Consider the following 20,176-nt stretch of genomic DNA (forward strand, 5'->3'; position numbering starts at 1 on the left):
TATGTCTATAACACAACACCTATGAACCTTACAACAAAAATGCATAGACAACAATGGAGTAGTATAAGCGACACCTTAAGTAAGTCATACATGTGATTTTACATGTGATTTTTAATTCTGACTAGGGAAGAAGTTATCTGAACTTGGAAAACTAGGAAAAACAAATCCTGTTATGACGAAAACTCATATATAAGCTCAGCAAAGTTCTCATCTCAAATCTTCATTGGCACCACCTTCAGTTGTTTGGCTTTTTTATTCTACTGTAATACTTGTGTCAGTATAAAAAGTGCTTGGAAACTGGCTTTTTATTCAAGCTATTCTCTCTGTAGCTGATAAAAAAAAAAGCCTTACCAGCTTCTTAAATAATAAAATACTGGTTTTTAAGAACACAATTTTAATAATTGGCTTTTTACATACATAAAAATTCAAAATTGTTCAAAGCAGATGACTGTTGGAGTGGAACCTGAGTCAATTATTTTTCTCGTTTCTTATTTTCATTTTTACTGTTTGTATCACCTGCCCCCACACCCCCTCCCACCCCCCAAATCAAAAGACACATCCAAGATTTCTGGAGTAAGGGGGAAATATCAGACCAGGACATGGTAATATAGTCATCTGAACTGTCAACAATCACCTTCCAAAAGGCAAATTTCTTTCTTTTCTTTCTTTTTTTTTTATTTCTTATCTAGCCTTATCTACAGTAATGAAATAATTATTTAAAATACCCATTAGGTGAAAGTGTACATAATTTTCAAAATCTTTTTGAAAAGGATTAAAGACTGTATTTTATCAGAATCAATTTTCTTCATAAAACTCTAGACTAATAAAATGAAGGGACAATATTTACAACAAATATTAGCAACTTAAATTAGTAGTTAGTGGTTTAAATACGTGTATTCATAGCATAAAAACATAAATAAATATTAGGGGGTTCCCTGTAACTGAATATGCTAATTATTTTAAGAGTCATCAAAAAGCTATATAATAACATTAGAGTCATGACTTTCACTGTACTGAGAACATCTTCTATCAAGCACTCAATAAATATTTGCCTACAATGAAATGAGCTGAAAAAAATTAGAATACAACAAAGTTCACTTAGCATTGAAACTATGGAAGGTCATGTAATTTTTCTTTGATGGTTTTTGTGAGTTCTTACTGTACAGCAGTGAAGTTTTAATGGGCTTACAGAAGTACTCTGATATATTTTTTTAAAAAACCCATCCGATGGATTTTTAAACCAAACGAGGTATCCATTTCCTTGTTTCGTCATAGGTGACTAGAAAGAAAACTTGTGTTCTTAATACTCCGTGCCTGTGTTTTGGAAAACATCGTGAAGTTCTCTGGAAATTAAAAAAAAAAATACAGCAACAATCCAAAGACACAGAGTATAGCCACGTAGGAAATAACTAAACCTTTGTTTTCAGACTTTCATGTTCACTCCAGGATGATATCTCCTCACTGGAAAAACTAAGTCTCAGATAGTGGATCACTTAGATATAAGTTCATCTACTGACATAAATGGAGAGCTGGATTCAGAAGGTGGTATGAGAGAATCAGTGGTCGTAGTGACTTTAGCTGGTGAACTGCAAGAAGATTCAGCAGGGGGATTATTTCCATCAAAGGTATCTGAAGACAGACTGGAAGAAATAAATGGCACGGAAGCTGAGATGTGTGAAATGATTTGCCCCACTAAATAATTCAAATATGATGAAAAATATTTAGTGCAATTGTCTTTAAAGGCATTTGGAGTGAAATTAAAAGGAAAACAATTTCAAGACAAACAAGAATTTTTTTCTTCTTGTGTTTGCTTAGCAAAGCTGAACATCCTACTGACAATACCCTTTTCTTTTCCCTCAAATAAGTATTTGATCCCTAAGCTGGTACAATTTACACATTTAATCACTTTACGAGGATTTCCCTTTTTTGGCGGGGGGGAGGGAAGGGGGAAGGTAATCATAAGATTTGACAGAAAGAGTTTCCTTTGTTTGCTCCAGTAATTAAGTGGCAGCACCGTGCAGTGGAGTGAATGAATAAAAAAAGTATTTATGAAGTGCATCTACTCTTCCTGAATGCTCTCAGTTCTCTAGGTATTCATGACATTGCTTTCTCCAGATTCTTTTCCCAGATGTTGCCCCACTCCTCAGTACTTTTTACTGGATGTGTCTGTCCTAGGAGCTCTCATTTTTTTATCTCTACGTAATAAAACTGCTTGCTGAACTCATGAATTTCCACCGATTTGATAATCATCTCTAAGCAGATAATTTCTCTAATTAACAAATCTAATCACCTGCATAACCTGTCTGATAGATACATCTGAAATTCAATGGGTCCAAGTCACAATTTTTATCTTTTCCTCCAAACCCTCTCCTTTTCTCAGTTTCCCATGGAAATAACTTCCCATTTCTAACCCAGTCGAAGTGTTGGCATCATCACTTACAATCACTCCCCGTAACCAATCAGTTGTAGTCCTGTTACAATTACTCTAGTATGCGCCGCCTTCTCTCCACTCAAATAACCACCAACGCTATAACTTTCTAACTGCCCCAAATTTATCTTTACAAATCCTCCAAAGTGATTTTTGTAATCCATGTCACCTATTCCTCCTCCTCCTCCTCCTCCTCCTCCATAAATTACCACCTTTTTTTTAATCAAAATTAAATATAAAGTCTTCTGGCAATTTAAAGCCCTTCACAATATTACCCTTTCTGACCTTCAAGTGAAGTCAGTGATCACTCATTACATGCTTATTATGTGCCAGGTGCTGTGCTAAACACTGGAAATACAAATGCAAGAAAGTGTCTGAACTCCAGGTGTTTACACCCTAATGAGGTGGAGAAAACACATAAAGAGGAGGGGAAAAAAAGGAAAGGAGTTGGAGTAATGATGTTACTCTGTGTAGGTGATGAGGTAAAAAAGAGTGCTCAAGGCATGAATACAAGATGTGAGATACGAGGTAAGATTGACAGGATGTGCAAAATCAGAGGAGTGATCAAAAGAGACCATGCGCTGAAGCCCCCCATTATGGACTTAACTGTGTGCTTTCACAAAGCACCCCTTTACCTGATATTCTTATGTTTGTATGTATGACAAAGACACCTCAGGCCTACCTGGTATTCCAGGCATTCCAGAGTTGTGTTTGACCCTTCTCCCTTCTCCTTTTCCCCTTTTCTCTGTCCCGTCAAACTGTATGTAGAATACAGCTAATCTGCTTTCCTCAGGCCCACCACCTATACTCTGTCTCATACATGGAGTAGAACCCATTAGGGCTGTACTTCATGGGGAGCAGGCCCACTGGGTGTCACCTCAATAAATGTCTTTCTTTAACAGACACCTGTTTCAGTGAATTTCTTTCAGGACACTAGGACTCACCCTTTCCAGTGGCAACCCAGCATTCCTAGAGTGCCCCCTGAACTTATCGTTAGCGGTCAGTATATAGTGTGGGAGATTCAGAAATGCACTTGCCAAGGAATGAAGACATGGCTCCTCCTTAACACCGAGGTTCTTAGAGAACCAACCCATCAGAAGACTTAGGGGCAAAGGGTCTCTTCAGTGTGTGAAGTACAGGACTGGATTGTACTGTGGAGTGTGATTCCAGGGTGAATTACTTTTGTTGAAACAGTACGAGAGACTGAGGAGTGCTGGCTTGAAAGTAATGAAGTCTTTTCACACCTAACTGCTTCCACAAAGTCAATGACACAACTATATTGTCCTTGCTGTTTCTCATGCATGACACTCCAATTCCCAGTTGTGTGCATTTTCACTGGAGGCCTCCTATGCATGGAATGTTTTCCCTTTTAATTCCCAGGTTCCCTCAAGATGCAGCTCAAAATGCATCTTCTTCAAGAGGCTGTTGCTGTTTCCTGCTCTCCCTTCTCCCCTCTGAGGTTTATCTTTGATTTAGATCACAACCACACACCCACTCCTTAAAGGTACATAGCTGTTTGCATGTTGTTTCCCTGCTGTGAACTCCCTGAGAGCAGGAACCATGTTTTGTCCTTTCTTTGTAGCCTCAGTATTTATTATAATGTCTTGCATATAGTGAATATTTAAAAATGCAAGTATAAATGCTTGCTGACTCTCTAAAGCTCACCTACAAAACACCAGGCTACCAGGGAGAAAGTTTAAATTCCAGTGGGAGGAGGATGAAAAAGGGGAAAAATACAAAATAAGGCTACAAAGGTAGGTTGCAGGTAGCTGGTGAAGGGCTTTAAATGCCAAACCAAATTTATATTTGAAAATGGAAGGAAACTCCTGTCGTTTGGAGAGAGTGATGTGGTCTGGCCTGCATTTTAGGGAAATCTGTTTGATGGCTATGTGAAGGACAGAGGGGAGACAGGAGAGACTTGAGAAAGGAAAACCAATTAGGAAGCCATCACCATATTCCCATGCAAATCAACGACACCTCACATTATTCTTCCCTTTAAACATATCCCTTATCTCAACTTTCCCCTTTTTCTTAAAGGCACTACCACCCAATCCTCTAATAATAAAAACTTGCAATTCTAGGGCGGCTGCTATAAGCCAGGAATTGTGCTAAGCACTCGACAAACACTATCTCATTTAATCCTCACAACAACTCTGGACGGTAGGTGCTCAATGTATTACTTCAACTTTCCACTAGGCAAATGGAGGCAGACAAAGATTAAGTGACTTGTCTGACTTGGGAGATGAACTCAGGTTTCCCTGATTCCAGACCTAACACTGTATCTGCTATGACACTTAGCTACTTTTACAACAATGTAAGTTGGTGATAAGAAAGGGAAATCATAAGGTGACACTGTTTACTTTCTTATATTGCAAGATGGTGTCTGTAACTCACGAGACCTTTCTCATTATTAGGGTAGTTAGAAGGGGTGTGTACAGACAGAGGACATAGGTGTGAGGTGAATATAAAGGAATGATATCTAAAAATAAAATTAAGGGGTGAGAGAAGAATGTACTGGGAGAAAGGGAGAGGTAGAATGGGGCAATATGCCACACAAAAGAGGCAAGAAAAAGTCTTTCCAGTGGAGGGTATCACGCTCATTTAAATGGGAAGATCTTTACCATTCGTTAATAGGTCCAACTCACCTGCCTGGGTCACGTGAAATCCCAAGCAGGCTGTGATGGGAGAAGGTTGCTGAATGAGTGGAACAGGAAGAGGCAGAGCCAAGGCAGAGCAAGCTAGTGAGAGAGCAATCAGAACTGAACCCTAAAAGCAGGCAGCTGGTTGCAAGTGAGAGAAGGGCGCTTTGTTTAAGGGAAGCATGCTTCTGATTTGCTTAATGGAGCTGGTTTGTGGGAAGCTGCTCTCTACCTTGTTATTGCATAAAGATTTTTGTTACTATGATGGATATGGCTTTCTGGTGTCCAAAACAAAAATATTTTGGTTCTGTTTTTCGTGAGTAGAATCTGTTGCATTTCACGATTCAGAATTGCACCAGCATATTCACGAGCACGGGAGGCACTGTGGATATGGTGTAGGTGCCATAGGGGGGAAGAGGGGGAGGTGAGAGTGAGTGAGTGAGGGGAAGGGAATAAGAGAAGGGGAGAGGTGAGAGAAGAGAGGACAGATGGGGGGTAGTTAGAAGCAAAAGTATTTTGAGGAGAGACAGGGTGAATGAAGACTGAGAACAGAATTAAAGTGGAGGCGGGCGGGAGTTGCACGGAGGGAGATACAATTAGCCACGTAACTGAAAAAAATTTTAAAACAAGTTTCTCTGATAAAAGCCTCATTTCTCAAACATATAGAGAACTGAGTCAAATTCATAAAAGAAAGAACTATTCCCCAGTTGATAAAGTTTTATATGTACAGGTTTCATATATAGAAAATGTGTGTATATAATGTTTAGACCTATATGTATAAATATGTGTGTTCAGACATGTATATATGTGTTTATGTATGTCTGTATGTGTGTATGTATATATCTATATGCGGTTTAATAGATTTCAAGCCCAGTTCCAACTTGCCTTCCATAATAGCTACACTATTCTATCAACGATACACCTGTAGTAATATACACCACGCACCTACTTTCCAACAAGTCCCTTCAGCATTTGTCATTCTCCTTTTTTGCTACGTTGGCCAACGTGATGGGTGTAAGGTGGCACCTCAGAAATGTTCCAGTGAGTATTTCTCCATTCTTAGCTGCTTTGCTTTAATTCTCCACTTTTAATTCTTAAGGCTGTTACCTTTTTAGTCTTCTTTATTGCTTGTCGTGTGGCAATAATTTTCTAACTGTCTTATGTTTCATATGTAATTCTTCATTTAAGGACTTTCTGCGAGAGAACACTGGGAGAAGGGAGTAGCTAATCCTCTAACTTTCTGGTGATCTGGATTTATAAGAGCAATGCAGGAAGTCTATAAACATAACACACTACATGAATGACAAAAACTGTAAGATAATATGTAATTATCTCATTAAATAAAAAAATCCCTTTCTCACAATACAGAATAACCACAGACTCTTCATAAATATGGTGACCATAGCCTTTCTAAAGCCAAGGAAAAGTGTTATTTGAAAGTGAGAAGCAGAAGCTGTTCTACTCAGGTTAGGGTAAAGCAAAGGTGCCCACTGTCATCACTATTACATAAGTGCTAAAGAGACAGAAGAACAAAACAAATTTCAGGGAAGAAGCATAGACAAAGATTATAGAAAGAAAACTTACTTCACTGGTAAAGGACAGCGCTTACTTGATTGAATGGCTTATGTTTAATGCCTAGACTTCAGAGGGAGGAAGATGAAGTCAGAGCACGAGAAATAATTTAGCAGGAGGGCACTGAGTAACAGGACGACTTCACATCCTAATGAAAGTCCAGAATAGATTTATGAGGTGGAAGCCAAGGTGGAAGGACAGGAAATTATTACCCAGAGAGAAATTTAAGGATTCTAGATCATGTAAGTAGAAGACTTGTGGCTTGTTGCTGGGTAGGAAGTGAATGTGCAAATTATGGCAAGAGAGAGGCCACTGCGTTTGAGGGGACATCAGTCTGTATACTGGAATCCCTTAAATATGTAAGCAATGCTTGGGATCAGAGGAAGAATGAGCCAGATGTTGAGTTCACTGAGAAAGGAGGGAAAAACAATGCAGAGCTCAGCACAGAACATCAGTGAAGGTCTGGATAATTACTGTTTATTATTATTTTTTACAAAACTATGAAAAACCCATAAACCTTACATGGCTAGGAAAGAACTCATTCTGTGGAGGATTACTGTTCTTAGAACAATACAAAGCCCCAGCACAAAACAACTCTGAGGCATGGAAATAGATTGTTATTTAGAACAGGGTGGATTGTGGATTTGCACAAATAGTAAACTGTAATCCACTGAGAAGAATGATCCGCATTTCTTTTGCTCTTGATTCATAGTCTTGAAGATCAGATTGGGAGCCAGCCAGACATATTGGAAAGAGCACTGGACTTGATCTCACAATTCAGTTCCACCCCTAAAAACAAGTAAATTTTATGTCCTACGGCAAGTGACTCTCTCTCCATGACCTACTTCCCACCTATAAATGGGGGACAGGATCACAGTATTTGTACTTGCTAATATATTGAGACATCATGAAAAGATTGCCTTTAAAACCTGCACAGAAAATGGGGATTAAATTTTAAAGGCAAGGAAATGTTTCGTAAATATTGTGAACAGTGTGGTGGCAAAATATTTTGGGATTAAAGTATTCATTTGCTTTGCAGCAGATCTGAACTGCTCTCGATCCCTGAACTATTTCCAGAATACATTTATCTCTGAAGTACCACCTCTCTCACCTGTCAGGTTGCCTGTTATGATGAAAGAACAAAAATGATAAATGTTGGAAGAGATGTGAGAAAACTGGGACACTGTTGTGAACTGATCCCACCATTCTGGAGAGCTCTTTGGAACTATGCCCAAGGGGCTATAACAATGTGCATAGCTTTGATCCAGCAATACCACATCTAGGTCTGTGTCCCAAGGGCATTTAAACCAAAAAAAGAAAAAAGAAAAAGGAAAAGGAAAAGGAAAAGAAGCTATTTCCAAAAAACTATTTATAGCAGCTCTTTTTATAATGGCTAAGAATTGGAAATTGAGGGGATGTCGATCAACTGGGAAATGAGTGGGCAAGTTGTGGTATGATTATAATGGAATATAATATTATTGTGCTATGAGAAATGACAAGCAGGTTGATTTCAGAAACACCTGGAAACTCTTACATGCACTGATGCAGAGTGAAGTGAGCCGAACCAGGTGAGCATTGTGCACAATAACAGCAATACTGAATGATGAACACCTGTGAATGACTTAGCTCATCCCAGCTACACAATAATCCAAGTCCAAAGGATTCGTGAGGAAAAATGCTGTCTCTATGCAGAGGAAGAACTGATGGCATCTGAATATAGACCAAAACATGCTACTTTCACTTCCTTTGTTTTCTTTGTTTTGTTCGACGTTTCCCCCCACAAAATGACTACCCTGGAAATATTTTTATATGGTTACACCTGTAGAACATACACCAGTTTTCTTACTGTCTCACGGGGCTGCAGGGGGGGGGGGGGGGTGGGAGGGGCGGGGGAGGTAGAATTTGAAATTCAAAATGTAACAAGAAATGCTTAAAATCGTTTCTGTGTGTAACTGGGAAAAATAAAAAAGAAATTCAGATCTTATTAAAAAAAGAAAACTGGCTATTGCTATCTTGTGTTGTTGACATCATCGAAGTTATCCCAAGTAGCCTTACTCCTTCCCATCTAGAGAATCATTCTGGCTAACAAATAATTGTTTCCTTTCCGTCTAGAGAATCATCCTGACTAACAAATAATTATTTTCTAAAAATCAGGCACATTGGATTAATGGATTTAAAAACATCTCGAAACACGCAATGTGTAAAAACTGTGGTCTTTCCACCTCCACAAAGCAGTGGGTTTTCCTCTCTCCTCATTTGAGACCTGCTTCATCTTATGAGTTTTATCACATTTTGTAACATTTACTTTTGAGTTTTTTGGTTTGTCACTTTCTTTCCATTTACTGTTGCTGCATGTACTCTTTGCTTGACTCTGCTTCACTCTGCATCAGTTCATACAGATCTTTGCATAATTCTTCATATTCATCATACATAACTTCTTACATCACAACAGTATTCCATTACATTCGTATTCCACAGTTTGTGTAGCCCTTTCCCAGTTGATGGGAAATGCTGATTTCCAGGTAGTTCTAGCTATCACAAAAAGAGCTGTTGTAATTATTCTGGGGGTGTTTGGGAAATCTTTTCTTATCAGTGGCTTCCTTCATATATAAATCCAGTAAAGGAACCTCCCTTTCAAAGGGTACAAATATTTAAGTCACGTTATTTTCATAATTCCAAATTGCTTTCCAAAACAGCTAGATCATTTCACAACTCCACCAATAAAGTATTATTGTGACGCCTATCATTTCACATCCCCACACCCCAACATCGAATATTGCCATTTCTTGTTGTTTTTGTCAATTTGCAGAGCATGAGGTAAAACCACAAGGTGGCTTTGGTTTGCATTTATGTTTTATTATTCATGATTTAGGGCATGATACTAATAAGTAAATGACGGGACATGATATAGCATACAATTTTGAGTATGTAAGATGAAAGCGATTGGTTTTTGTTGAAGCAAGTTACAAAGGAGAGTCGAATGGCTATCAAATTAATGATTATTACTAGTATAATTACTGCAGTAGGTGATCTTTTGTCCTTAGAAGGAATTTGCTACACATTTTTTTCTAGTAGTATCTAATAATGTACAATTCACACACGTGGAATTTGTGATTATTGCTAAGATGTGCTTTAGAGGACAGGAGAGATGAGGAATATTTGCTCAATTAAACTAGGAAAGACTTCTACTGAGAATGAAGGAAGAGTGCAGGGGGTGCAGGAGGAAGTTTGAAATAGTTTCCATAGAAAGTGTATCAAACAGATAGGAATGAAAGAAATGTTCTGTAATAGCTGGCAACCATTGTTGTTTTCCAGTAGCACTCAGTTATCCCTGTCTGTGAGAGGTGTAAGCATTTGGATGGTGAAGGTAAGTCCCATGCTGGGTTTGTCAAGGGCAAGTGAAATCAAGACTGTACTGAATGTCAGATCTTGTATTCACATATTAGAAATCAGGAGTTGAGCTTTTTCTGAAAAAACTCAAACTAGGATGCTTTCAAAAAATTCTTTTACTGATTAATATCTAATCAATATCAATCAAAGATAGTACTCACCATGCATTTAGCTCTGACAGATGTGTAACATCAGAATAAAGCATGTTGGTTATGCCTTGAAAAGATTTCTTTGGCTGATCTTCTGTATCCATTTCACCTGTGGGAGAGTAGCAATGAAAAAGTACTCACAATCTGCTTGGTTATCTGTCTATCATTTCCCTCTCTCTTTATCACTGTAAGTGGAATCACTTCATGAGACCGGGAAAAGCAATGGAAGTAAAAAATTTAAGTGAAGTAAAAACATTAAAAGAAACTAAAATAAATTAGACGAAACTAAGTCACGTCATTCCCAGAGCACTTAAAGCTACAACTGGGCAGAAAATAAGAAACAGATTAAAAGTAGAAAAGTCTTTTAAAACAAATTAAAGTGGATGCATTAATTACATTTAGGCTACAACACCACAGTCTCTGATATATTGTACAAGGAAGGAAATATGGCAATAAAGAAAACAAGGAGGAGAAAATTAGAGCAACTACAGCAAGTATACAAAGAAAGTTTCCTTTTGAAGGTGACCTTTTATTTTTTTAGTCCGTTGAAGGTTTGACTTTCAAGATAGCTGAAAAGGAGTAGGATGCTAACGGTTTAGGAAAGAAACAAACTCTGGCAACTGTTGTAATCAAAAACGGGCAGCAAATCTACACTTACTTTCCCAGATTTATAATACTTTATTTTTAATACTTTTTTTTTTTGTTAAAATGCTTAAAATTTAAACTTGTTGAGGTTAGAGGCTCTTTTGTTTATAGAGGTATCACCAGCGTGTATAGGAAAAGCCATGTACATATAAAAGAGATACAGCTGGAAAGAGGGAGGGAAGGATGGTAGAGGGTTCTCTTGGGACAGAGAAAGAATAGACTGAAGTGTAGGTGACATGATTTGGGGGTGTCAAAAGAGTCTATTCTAGATTTAAATGTAGCAAATCCTTAATGAAAGACTTGTCTCATGCCTTCATAAACATGCTTCTAAATGAAAGGTGTAGAGAATGGAATATGTGAGCTGGGCCCGAGGACATGAGGATGTGAGTTCAATTCTAACATCAGACACTTATCATCCATGGTCACCTTGGGCAAGTCACTTAAGCCCTGCTTGCCTTAGTCTCCTCATCTCTGTAATGGGGATAATAATAGCACCTACCTCCCAGGTTGTGTGCATCAAATACGACATTAATTTTAAAATGCTTACGCATGGTACCTGACACATACAAGTGAGCACCATATAAATGGTAGCTATTATTACTATTATGAATGATGGAGGGTGAAACCTGTAGAGAAGACAGGATGAAATGCGGTCAGTTGTGCATTAGTTGCATTACTGCATTGGCAAGGAGAACAGCCTTTTGACATGAGGCAGAGATTAAAGCAAACACAGCAGCAAGAAAGCATCTCTGTGATGTGATATGAAAAGTAGTGAAGAGGGAGGTATCGTTTTTTTTTTTCCTCCAAAGAAAAACACAGGGTAAGGTTCTCAGCTAAGAATATGGGGAAAGGAAAAGGTATGGGAGGTTTCAGGAGAGATGAAACATTTTGGGAAAGCTGAGGTGGGACAGTCACTTAAAGAAAGGGCCCAGCTGAGGCTAGATAACAAAAATTTGGAGTGTGTAGGAATGAAAAAAGAAGTAGATAGTGAAAGGCTTCGCGGCCTGGCACAGCAATATAAGGGACAAAGAACGCAAGAAAACAGTATAGAGATAAAATGGTCAAGATGGGAAAAGGAGAAGAGAATAACAGTGATGGCCAAAGGTCCTGGTAAAGATGAGCAGTGAGAGTTTGGAGTTGCAGAGGGAGAGATGGAATGACAACAGACTGATAAATGTGTTCTAAATAAATTTTACAATTCTATTTTGAAATTCGGGTATACACACAGTACCTTTTCTTTTCACTGCTCCAAGAATCCCTGGTCTAATACAGTTGACGGGACTGTGGCTTCTTCTGCTAAAATTATATGTAACAGTATAATTTCAGTGGTAGATATGTCATTAATAATTAGAAATAACAGTAGTAACAAAAGAATAGAGTTATAAGACAAAGGAAAAGTTATTACAATTCAGAGAAAAGTTTCTAGTTCCAGGTCTATCAGCTAATCATAATCATATAATTATGGTTTATGTAGCCCATTTCTCATATTTCACTGCTCCCTTAAAAATGCTTTAAAAAGTTATTTCAAGGTTATGAATCTTGAAACAGAACCTTCGGGTTTTCAAGATGCTTTATACTGTTTAAAATAAACTCTAAGCAAAAGAAGCTAGGTAGTATCTGGCTGAGAAAACAAACTGTGCTGGATTCAATTTTTAATTAGGTAAATGTTACTGAAGCATTACTTGAGTGTATCAGACATTTTATTATTAAACGCTCAACATGCGCTTGTGTTGGAAATCATTAAGGACAACTATGCTAGGTAAGATATTACATCCAGCATCACATCAATGTAGAATTTTTTCTCTACCAATAAAGAGAATGCAAACCCATCCATACTATCTCATCTGTAGTTAAAATGGTAAAATTGTGTTTTTCCTCACTCTCTGGCCTTATTCAATGATTTTTTTCAATTATTATTTATTCCACATGCCCTGTATTTCATTGCTCATAATGGAGAAACTGCTACTATTCTAGGCCTGTCAGTTCCTTAGCTTCCTCAGCTTTCCTGAGCCCAAATTTCATTTTACCTTGGCTGTCCAAGGAGACACTCACACTTTAGTTTTACCATTTCTTAAAAGTGGTCCACCTCAGCTTTAAATAAACTAGGAATGGTCCAACCACCGAGAAAAAAAGCACCTGGAATTTTGCCAGACTGTTTAAGTCAGGGCGGGAACCTAACCTGTAGGCTTCCCTTTCCCCCTGAAGGTTCCCTACCCCTAGCCTAAGATTATGAATTGAAATCCAAGGAGGCTAAAGTCACAAAGAGAGGTCCCATTTTGTGGAGTAGCAAAAAAACCTGGAAACAAAATGTAAGTACGCTAATTTGGGAATGACTAGATAAGAAAAACAAATATGAAAGCAAATATGGAAAAGAAAACAAATATGAAGAATTAAGAGAAACTTAGGAGGACTTGGATGAACTGATAGAAGGTGACATAAAGAGAAACATTAAAAAACATATGCATGATGTAAATGGAAAAATTAAAAATGAGTTGTTTTTGTAATGATCAGGAAGCTTTCCTGGGAAGTGGAGCCAAGACAGGCTCTTGATTGTGCTGTTTCCCAAACCCCTCCAAATACCTTTAAAAATGACTCTCGACAAATTCTCCACAAAATGATGGAGTAAAACATATTTCTAGCCCATGACAACGTAGAACTCTGGCGGGAAACGTCTGCTGTTGCAGCAGAGTGAGAGAGGAGCACAGTCCAGCACAGGCTGGAGCAGCACTTAGGAGTGAATCAATCAGCAGCAGCGGTGGCTATGTCTGGAGCTCTCAGCCCAAAGATGGTAAGAGAGTTGAACAGACTAGGCTAAATGTCAAAAGAGGTCCAAAACATCCGGTGAGGAGAAGAATGCTTTAAAAAGCAGAATTGAAGAAATGGAAAACAAGGTCCAAAAGCTCACTGAGGAAAATAATTCCTTAAAAATTAGAATGGAGCACAAGGAAGCTAATGACTCCAAGAGAAACCAAGAAATTATTAAATAAAAAGATGAAAAAAAATTAGGAGGCAAAGTGAAATAGCTCCTTGGAAAAACAAATGAACTGGAAAATAGATCCAGGAGAGATAATTTATAAATTAGTGGACTACCTGAAAGTTGTGATCAGAATAAGAGCCTAGATATCATCTTTCAGGAAATTATCGGGGGGAAATGCCCTGAAATTCTAGACCCAGAAGAGAAAATAGAAATTGATAGAATTCACTGATCACTCCCTAAAAGAGATCCCCAAATGAAAACTCCCAGGAATATTATAAATTCCAGAGTTCCCAGGGCAAGGAGAAGCAATCAGAAAGACACAATTCAAGTACGGTGGAGCAACAGTCAGGATAACTTAGTAGTTTCTACATTAAAGGATCAGAGAGCTTGGAATATGATACTCCCAAGGACAAAAGGGTCAGGATTACAACCAAGAATCACCAACCCCACAAAACCGAATGTAATCCTTCAGAGGAATAGTTGGACATTCAATGAGACAGAGGACTTTCAAGCATTCCAGATGAAAAGATCAAAACTGAATAGAAAAACTGACTTGCAAATACAAGATTCAGAAGAAACATAAAAAAGATAAGATTAAACTGTTTGTGTTCCTACACTGCAAGATGATATTTATAACTCATGAGACCTTTCTCATTATTGGGGTTGTTAGAAGGAGTATATATAAACAGAGCACAAGGGTGTGAGTTGAATATGAAGGGATACCTAAGAAATAAGGGGTGAGAAAGAGGAATGGATTGGAAGAAAGGGACAGGGAGAGGTAGAATGGGGCACATTATCTCACATAACGGAGGCAAGCCAAAGCTTCTACAGTGGAGTGGAAAAGGGCAAAGGTGAGGGGGAGTGAACCTTACTCTCATCAGAACTGGCTCAAAGAGGGAATGATATACACCTTCAACTGGGTGTAGAAATCTATCTTGCCCTACAGGAAAGTAGGAGGGAAAGGGGAAAAGAGAGAAGGGGGGTAGCGGTGATAGCTGGGATGGCAAATTGAGGGAAGGGGTAAGTCAGAAGCAACCCACTTTTAAAGAGGGACAGGGTGAAAGGAGAAAGAGACTGGAATAAATGGGGTGGAGATAGGAAGGTGGGAAATATTATTAGCAAAGGAAACTGTGAAAAAACATTATGAAGCAAGTTTCTTTGATAAGAGTCTCATTTCTTAAACATATAGAGAACTCAGTCAACTTCATAAAAATAAGAGTCATTCCCCAGTTGATAAATGATCAAAAGATATGACCAGTTTTCAGATGAAGTAATCAAAGCTATCTACAGCCACTACTGATTGGAGAAATGCAAACTGAAACAATCCAGAGGATACCTCATCCCTATTAGACTGGCTAATAGGACAGAAAAAGGTAATGACCAATGTTCGAGGGGATGTGTGGAAAATGAGACAGTAATGCACTACTGGTGGAGTTGTGACCTAATTCTGTAGAGCAATTTGGAACTATGCCCAAAGTTCCTATAAACTCTGCCTATAAAACCATGGATACCTTTTGACATAGCAATACCACTGCTAGGTCTGAATCCCAAAAGGGATAAAAGAAAAGGACCTATATGTACAAAAATATTTGTAGCAGCTCTTTTCTGGGTACAAAGAATCATAAATTGAGGGGATGCCCATCAATTCATTAACGGCTGAACAAACCGTGGTATGTGATTATGATGGAATGCTATTGCTTTATAAGAAATGGTGAGCAGGATGCTCTCAGAAAAGCCTGCAAAGACGTATCTGAGCTGATGTAAAATGAAAGGTGCTCTGCTCAAAGTAACAGCAATGCTCTAAGAGGTGATCAGCTGCGAATGGCTTAGCTATTCTCAGCAATGCAATGATTCAGGACAACTCTGAAGGACTTCTGATGAAAAATGTTAACCTTCCCTAGAGAAAGAAGTGATGCTGTCGGAATACAGATTGCAACATACTTCTTTTTGTCTGTGTTTTCTTTGACAACATGACTATTATGGATATGTTTTGCATAACTAGACGTGCATAACCTGCATCGAATTGCTTGCCTTCTTAATGTAAAGGGTTGAAGAGGGAGGAAGGGAGAGATTTTGGAACTCAGCTTTAAAAATGAATGCTAAACAATTTTTACGACCAGTGTCTCTGATAAAGGGCTCATTTCTAAAATACCTAGAGAACTGAGTCAAATTTATGAGAATACAAGTCATGACCCAATTGCTAAATGTTCAAAGGATATGAACAGGCAGTTTTCAGATGAAAAAATTAAAGATATCTATAGTCATATGAAAAATACTCTAAATCACCTTTGGTTGGACAAACGTACATCAAGACAACTCTGTGATGGTCTAACATGACAAAACAGGAAAATGATCAACGTTGGAGAGGATGTGGGAAAATTGGAACACTAATTCATGGTTGGTGGAGTTGTGAACTGATCTAATCCTTTAGGAGACATATTTGGAACTATGCTCAAAGGGCTATGAAACTGTGTACCCTTTGACCCAGCAATATCGCTTCTAGGGCTGCATCCCAAAGACATCATAAAAAAGGGAAAAGGACCCACATGTACAAAAATATTTATAGCAGCTCTTTTTGTGGTAACCAAGAATTGGAAATTGAGGAGATACCCATCAACTGGGGAATGACTGAACAAGTTGTGGTATATGAATGTCATGGAACACTACTGTGTTATGAGAAAGTTGGAAGAAGGAAACAATGTAATAAATAATAGCTGCAAGTGGAATTTTAGGGTATTACTAGTGGATAAATAATTCCTCATATTATAATAGTAAAAGGCATTCAATGAATATAGTTTTTTGAAGTGTGAAGAATACAGCCCCATGATTTCACAATGTAGAAAAAAGTGTTCAAAATACTTATATTTGTAAAAACAAAAACAAGAACTACAGAGCCTCCATTGAAGTCCTACAGCAAGTCAAAATTCTTCAAAACTCTGAAAGTAGCACTAAATTTACCACATTGTACCAGGTTCTCAGGTCTTGCATTAGAAAGTTACGCCTGTATTCCAAGCACTAAACCAGTTAACATTGAAAGAGAGGCCTGTTATTAGTTAGTGGGGTAACAAGTGAACTTTTTTGATCATGACAACTTGTGAACTGGTATTAAAGCATGAAGGATTTTCAATTTATATTAATGAAGGGAGAGTCCTGACAATTGTGAAATCAAAGAATTTGCAGTTGAGCAGTACACACGTACTTACGTTGTAAATCGTCTTGTTGGGCTAGGAATAGGACTTGGAGGAAATCCGCTGCTGCTCACAAAACTTTGTAATGATGGTGAGAAACATTGCTTTAAAAAAGGAAAAGTTTAAGGAAAACAAACAATGTTTTTTTTTAATTTGAAATAAGTCGAAGCAAAAGAAAACTGCCAGAAAGATTCGTAAAGCGGTTCAAATTTCTGCTTTCCTGGCTTACCTTGCCAACTCCCCTGGTGGGTGAAGGTGCTGGGGAAACTGGAACGAAATCAATTAACTTCCGAAAGGATGACTTCTCGGCATCACCACCACTCTATTTTTTTTTTAAAGTTACAAAATTGCAGATGGTCAATTAATTTAGACTCAAGACATTTGAAAGGATTTAATGTAATGCAAAGAGATTTGGAATCAGAAGCCCCATCTATGTAGCCTTTTATAAATCACTTCACTTCCCTGCGTTTCTCATAAGGGAGTTAGACTAGATGATTCTAAGATCTAGTACACTCGAAATATGGTCCATAGTCGACATTAACTTAGTCTCCAGGAAATCCTTTTCTGTGGGGGGAAGTATTTCTTGGCATTGCGATTCTCATAAGACCTGGTATGTTGAGAACAACAAACACAATAACCGCAGAAGGAAACCAAAGAATCAGAAATGCTACTGATCTCTTGGAAAAGCCAGGTAATCAAAAGGGCGCTGACCCTTCGGGAAGGTAGCGCTGTTCGCTCTTAACAGTACCATTGCAAGGGTGTTCACATGTGTTTGCGTAAAAGTGTAGGGTAAGGACAGAGATCTACAACAATGTGTGTAACACTGGCTCTAATGAAGAAGAAGACTGAAAAGGAAGGTGCAAAGAAGAAGGAGACCACTACGTTGGAAATGAAAAAAAAGAAATCACTGAGAAGCATGAATCTGGCGTGCGTGCGTGCGTGTGACCGACCTCTCACGGTTTTATAATGCATCTACAATCTGTACCTTTTTGAGGAAGAAGGACAAAATAAAGGCAGTAGATGCAGTGAAAGGGGTCACGAGAATATCAAAGCAAAGGCCACGTGTTCCAGAATATGTTGAAAAGCTGCTTCTCATGTGGATCAGTGAGAAGTAGTTAGCAGATGATACCGAACCGAGAACAAAGAGCCAGTGGAAGAACACAGCCAGGAGCTGACGATCAACGAACTGATGGATCTGCAAGAGGAGATCAGCGAGAGGTTGCGGAGGATACCTCATCTGAGGAGGAGGTGGAGAATTCGGAGGACTGCCTCATGTCAAGTGAGATTAGGGAAGCTTATCAGATGTGGGGAAAAGTGCAAAATTTTGTTGAAAAACGTCACCCAAGTAAGGCTGTAGCAAGGAGAACCACAAATATTTTTAACGAGAATGCAAAGTCACATTTCTGTGAGTCTGAAAAAATGTCAAAAAGAAGTATCATTAGATAGAGTCCTAATCAGAAGCGAACGTAAAGGAAAAAAAAACACAGTGAGTCAAAACATGAAAGTGATTCGAACAAATGAAAAAAAGTGAAGACAGTAATGTTAGTCTTGCTTTTAGTGAAAGTAGCATAGGAGAGAACACTCCTGACACTGAAATCCCCAATGTTCCCCAATGTCCCCAATGTTCAATCTCCTTCCAAGCAATATCCCTTCTTCCTCCTCCTCCCTCTCAACTCCCTTATGCCAGCCACAACTCTTTTCAAAGGTAAAGTGCAGGTGAATTTACTTTATTTTTGGTTCGTATTGTGCATTAATCATTGCTATTGTATTTCAGGTGCATGAGGGACAAAACGCTTACTTAAAATCATAAATAATTATGTGTACTTTCTATATATATATACATATATATAATTATTTTTACATGAATGTTTTGGGGGATGAGGTACTGATCATGTGACTTCACATTATTTCCTATGGGAAAATTCGCTTTGCAATACGAAAAAATCGCATGATGAACAGAATCTTGGAACAAATTAAATTCGTAAACCGAGGTTCTACTGTACGTGCCTCCTTCTTTTCTCTGACACAGCTTGCAGCAAGCCCTTATCACCAGGCCTGGTTGATTACAAAACCCTACTACCTGGTCTTGCCTTAAGTCCCTCCCCAAATCAATCTATCCTCCACTCACTTGACAGATTGATTTCCCTAAAATGAAGACCTCACCATTATTATGCTCCTATTTAATAAACTTCAAAGGACCCCTATTCCCACCCACCATGATCAAAGATAAGATATCCTAGTTTTCAAAGCCCTTCGTACCTTGGCCCTTTAGCTACCCTTCTAATGTCTTTACATTCTATGTCCCTCCACAAACACTATGATACATTGACATGTTGTTCTTCACAAGATGCTCCATTTTCCAACTCTAGGCATTTTCCCCAGCTGGCACCCATGACTAGAACGCTCTCCTTCTGCATCCCAATCTCCCAGCTTCCCAGACTTCCTTCACTAAATTTCTTCAACTAAATTTCTACCTTTTGTAAGAAGCCTCTCTCAGTCCTCCTTAATCTCAATCCCTTTCCTCTGAGATTTATCTTGAATTTATCGGGTAGAGATCTTTTTGTACCTAGCCTTCTCCACTCCATTAGCTCATGAGATCCTTGAGAAGAGGGGCTGTTGGCCTGTCTTTCCCTATACCACCAGCATTCAGTGCATAGTATATGGATCTTCTTCTTTTCCCTTCAAATATATTCCTTTTCTCCTCCATTCCTACTCATCCTTTAAGATCATCCAAACATCAAAACACATCCTTATTAGACTCCTTCTGATGGAATCCTAAAAAAGCTGCCTCCAGTCCCAACAATTCTAACCTCCTTGTGGAACAGCAGGCATGTCCTGATTTGACCACACAGTCTAGCTTTAACCACATCTCAGGCCCCAGACTCAATATAACCATTGCCCCCAGATCCATTTCACATATTTGAACGGGTACGTCCTTGTACTCAACCACAATCACGTCAACCATCCAAGACAGGACACGATACCTAACTGTCCATCTTGACCAGTCAAGATAACAGCTAGTCAATCAGAAAGCCGTATGAACAGGATGTTTGACCACTAAACCACAGAAGGGACCCTTTCCCCATTACCTAATCCCTTAACAAATTCTTCCTGCCTTTTTAATATTCATAATTTCTGTTATGTAGTTGCATCTTTGCCCTATAAGAAACCCATCTTGCTTTCTCTGA

At 38.5% G+C, this 20,176-nt stretch overlaps 1 protein-coding gene across 4 annotated transcripts in view; it reads right to left on the reverse strand.

The window, feature by feature from the left end:
• Window positions 1–650: 650 nt before the first annotated feature.
• The window catches only part of LOC140517012 (P2R1A-PPP2R2A-interacting phosphatase regulator 1-like), a 54,076-nt gene continuing 34,550 nt past the window's right edge, over window positions 651–20,176 (reverse strand). The window contains exons 6-10 of one of the 4 annotated variants that reach the window (XM_072627848.1): window positions 17,218–17,310; window positions 17,004–17,092; window positions 12,055–12,119; window positions 10,191–10,287; window positions 651–1,640 (exon numbers count right to left, since the gene is read on the reverse strand). In XM_072627848.1, the coding sequence (XP_072483949.1) occupies window positions 1,490–1,640; window positions 10,191–10,287; window positions 12,055–12,119; window positions 17,004–17,092; window positions 17,218–17,310 (495 nt within the window). In that variant the 3' untranslated portion in view covers window positions 651–1,489. Of the gene's footprint in view, window positions 1,641–7,094; window positions 7,429–10,190; window positions 10,288–12,054; window positions 12,120–17,003; window positions 17,093–17,217; window positions 17,311–20,176 lie in introns of those variants that run through there. The other 3 variants (XM_072627849.1, XM_072627851.1, XM_072627850.1) reach the window with 3 other exon arrangements.

Source organism: Notamacropus eugenii (assembly GCF_028372415.1).
Source record: "Notamacropus eugenii isolate mMacEug1 chromosome Y unlocalized genomic scaffold, mMacEug1.pri_v2 SUPER_Y_unloc_4, whole genome shotgun sequence".
NCBI classification, from domain to species: domain Eukaryota; kingdom Metazoa; phylum Chordata; class Mammalia; order Diprotodontia; family Macropodidae; genus Notamacropus; species Notamacropus eugenii.